The following is a 4,159-nucleotide window of genomic DNA, read 5'->3' on the forward strand; positions in this document are numbered from 1 at the left end:
AAAGATATGAAAGGTACAGTTGTGTAAAAATACTTTGAAAATACAAAAACGCACTACATCCATAATAAATTAGTGATTCATTGTGTTTTTTGTTTGTATTTTCATTTTCTGAATACTGTTTTAATTTTCAAAAGATTAAAATTCTGAAAATATATTTAGTTTTAACACTGAAAATTTATAATATATTGACTTCTTGTCTTTTTGTATTTTTAGATTTACTTAAAATTAAATTTTTTACTATTGAATTTTCATTTTACCCAAAACACTAAAAACGAGATTTTATTATTTTAATTTTCTGGTTGTTTTCTGTTTTCATTTTTATTGAAAATGTTTTCAAAAATTTAATCAAACACATTTTCATCATTATTTTTTATTTTCAAATGAAAATGAAAACAAAAAATATTCAAACAAAACACCTCCTAAAGAAATCAAATTCATCCGTCTCATTGGCAGACAAGTTGGCAGACATTGATGTGAAAGGATGATATAATCTCGAAGTAATCAGAACAAAGGATTCGGTGGATTGATTTCAAATATGGCAAATCATCCCTTATAAAAAATCTTTAGTATTTTTTTATTTGTATGAATAAAAAAATAGATAGAAGAGTGTTTATTGACTTTATTCTTTTTTGTTATTTTATTCTGCATTTATAATCATTATCTTCTCTAACATTATAAAGAATTTGAAATTTTAAATGATTTATAAATCTTATTTAAAAAATTATTTATAAAGACCTATTTAATTATTCTATTTATAAAGTATATTATTACAAAATTTCAATAAATTTCTCCAATTAGTTAAAATTTAAAATACATTATCAACTGTTAATGAATAAAGAATTACAAAAGATAAATTATATAGATTTATCTAAAAATCCAAGTAAAAATATAAGAAATCATGTATATGCGGAGTGTCGGTAAGTGTCGTTGCCTCGAATCTCAAGGCCGGAGCTATTAATTCCATCTCCGCTTCTCGTGTGACAATAATAGTGAAGTGACATGACCTTTTAATACCTTGTTATTTTAAACACATAATTAACATAGTTTCTTTTAGAATGAGCTTTTATCAATTTCTCTCAGAATGAGCTGGTTATTTCTCTTTTTTTGTTTCTGTTTTAAGTTCTACAACAGTACAATATCTTTTTTTTTTTCTCTTCTTAGAAATGAGCTGTTTTTCTCCGTCTTATTTATTACATTTATATTTCTTTTCTTTTATCTCTCTTTCACTATATATTAAATAAGTCAATTATTGTTGGAGCATCTAAGTGAAGTTGTCATTTAAGAACGGTTTGTTAAAATGTTATTTGTTGATGTTCAGAAAAACTAATAAAATAAAAGTTGGAAACGTTAAAAAAATAATTTATTAAATTATAAATATTCAATAAAATTAATTATTAAGATAGATAAAAATACAAAATAATAAAATTATGACTTATTTAAAAAATAATTAAAATAGTAAATAAATATATTAAAAATAAAAAGTTAAAAAGTAATATTTTTAAAAAATATTACTTAAAATAACATTTTAAAAAATATAAAAAATTATTAACAAACTATTAAAAAATATATTTATTAAATAGTCAATCAAAATTTTTAACTAATAAAAAAATTAATATTAATTAAAATATCTTATACAAAGTATAAAAATACAAAATGTAACACTTATTTTTTAAGTTATTAAATTGTATTAACATTTGAATAAAAATAAAATTCTTAATTAGGATGTAGCATAATAAAATCCTTTTATCTGCCGAACAAACAAAAACAGAATATAAAAAGTCACGACGGAATAAAATTTACTAGAATAATATTAAATTAACAACACAGATAACATAATTCCTTCACACTGATCACTCGTTTCATAAAAGGATCTCTAACTAGATAAAATAAGAGGCAAACAAAGAAACCCATAGTAGAATGGGTAACCCTTATTCTCAAACACAAAGTGGTTAATTAACAACACGAGTAGAAAGATGATAGATCTATCATCTTCTATCAAAGCACTCTTAATTAATTTTTTAAAATTAACAATGTTTGGTGCAGAAGCATCTGCGACGGAAGCCACGGCAGTGTCCTCCAGTGAAACGTTCGGTTCGGCAAACAGAGCCACAGTTGGTGTCACTCAAACATGGCCCCTTGAAACGGTGGCTCTGAGACTCACAAGTTCTTGCTTCTGCCACCATTGTTGGCCCCATCATCTCTGCTCAAGTCATAAACCAACACAAGTTATTAACAATTTGACACTACCAAGTTGATGTACCACAAATTTGATTTTCTTTAACAAATCATCAGAAAGAGATAAAAGTAAAATAATGAAGAAGCTAGGTATCGCACAAATTTTTAATATAAATTAAAATAAACTTTACCCATCTTAACTTTTTTTTAAAAGATTTCTCATTTAAATTTGTAATATTCAACATTTTTTTATCATAAAAAAGTCTTCACTACACGATTTTGTAACTTGGAAATTAAAAATTATATGTAAGAGAGAAGTCAATTTAACTGAACCTTAACATGGTAGCGTCAGGATATATATATATATTAAACACTTGATGGTACAATTAGGAAACCTCGTACACTAAAATATTACATACAAGAAATATTGATCAAGAAAAATAAAATATTACACACAAGTACGTGAAGAAATTAAGGTGTAAGAACAGTAGCTAATAGCTTGTTAACTAACTAAGATCACAATAAAAGAAACCCAAAAGTGTAGATATTAATTAGCGTCAAGAAAGAAAGGCCTACCAGTGGCCACCAGAAGCAGAAGCAAGACAAAAATGGTTGAAACCAAAGGCACGGAGCGAGACATGTGTGAGAGTAACAAAGTTCCAAGAAAGACTGAACAAGCCGGAGTTGGTAGCAAAATGCAACAGAAGCTAGTGTCTCTTATATAGAGCAATAAAAGTAATCAAGGTAAAAATTATCAAGTAAACAAATGATATTTTTTACTTTGCATTAAGACATCGTTTGTTTGTTTTTTTCAAAGTTTACATCATGATGCTGTAGATACAAATGAATGATCCAGAAAAAAGGTGATTACTCGACTCGGTGCATTATTGACAAGTGCTGGCAATAGCAGTGCCTTTATTGCTTTAGATAATCTTTTTGACAAAAGACGTATGGACCAGCTTTAGTTTGTGTCTAAATTTGCTACTTCACGTTTTTTTAACAATTGAGGACTCATCAGTACACGTATGCTCATTTTCCTTATTCTCTGGCATATCACATGGGCTGGTTAGGCCTTTAAGGTGGGTCCCACGGAGCTTTACCTATACAATGTTTTATTAAACGACGTGTTTTTAATAAATGAAATTAATATACTTACTGATGCACTTTTTTATATTTATATTTATCAATATACTTTGTTTCTGTACTTCTATTTCACATTTCTTCATATTTTTTATTTTTTAATTATTTAATTGTTTTTTCCTTTTTATTTATTTATTGTATTTCTTGTTTCCTGATATATTTGCATTTTCATTTTTGCAGCGACCATTCTTTCATTCTTTTTTTCCATTTTCCGTGAGTTCTCTAACTCTAATTAGTATCTCTTTGTTCTCTCTTCTATTTATTCTCTCCATTTTCTAATTTTTATTTTCCACCATAGTTGCATACGCATAATAATCCTTAGTAAGTTTTCATTTCACTTCCCATCTTCTATGTTTTTTACATATATTGTGTATGATTTGTATGATTGATGATTGAAGCATTTTTTGTTTTTTTAGTACTTTTCCCTCCCTTTTTTTTTGTTTTTTGTGTTCCTCAGTCTTATTTGATTGTGGTTGAGTATTGTTCTTTCTTTGCAAAACAAAAGCTTTGATTTTTATCTTCAAACTCCATAAATACATGTTCGTGTGCTTGCTTTCTCTGTCAAAGCTTAAATTTTTTTGTGTTCCTGAGCCTTCTCCAATGTTGTTTTTTCTTGGTTTTCTCGCATTTTGGGTTCAGATCTGTAGCATTGGGTATCTTTGTGACCAACAGCAACAACGGAGAAAACAAATAGTCTCCGACATTTGGAGGGCAGGTTTGTGATGTATTTCATTTTTCCAAAAAGCTTCGATTTTGTATGCGTTTTTTTTCCGGTTTTTTGTTTTTTCACTGCATGTTCATTGTTTCTTCTAAAACTTCATTTTTATCTCAAAAAGCTTCTATT

At 27.1% G+C, this 4,159-nt stretch overlaps 1 protein-coding gene across 1 annotated transcript; it reads right to left on the bottom strand.

The window, feature by feature from the left end:
• Window positions 1-1,772: 1,772 nt before the first annotated feature.
• LOC114389229 (defensin Ec-AMP-D2-like) lies at window positions 1,773-2,905 on the bottom strand. Its single transcript, XM_028349858.1, has 2 exons — window positions 2,752-2,905; window positions 1,773-2,200 (listed from the first exon to the last, which is right to left on the bottom strand). Exons 1-2 carry the CDS (start codon window positions 2,813-2,815, stop codon window positions 2,025-2,027), a joined length of 240 nt encoding a protein of 79 aa, XP_028205659.1. The 5' UTR covers window positions 2,816-2,905; the 3' UTR covers window positions 1,773-2,024.
• Window positions 2,906-4,159: the final 1,254 nt, after the last annotated feature.

The sequence above is a fragment of the Glycine soja genome, chromosome 16 (assembly GCF_004193775.1).
Source record: "Glycine soja cultivar W05 chromosome 16, ASM419377v2, whole genome shotgun sequence".
In the NCBI taxonomy this organism is placed as follows: domain Eukaryota; kingdom Viridiplantae; phylum Streptophyta; class Magnoliopsida; order Fabales; family Fabaceae; genus Glycine; species Glycine soja.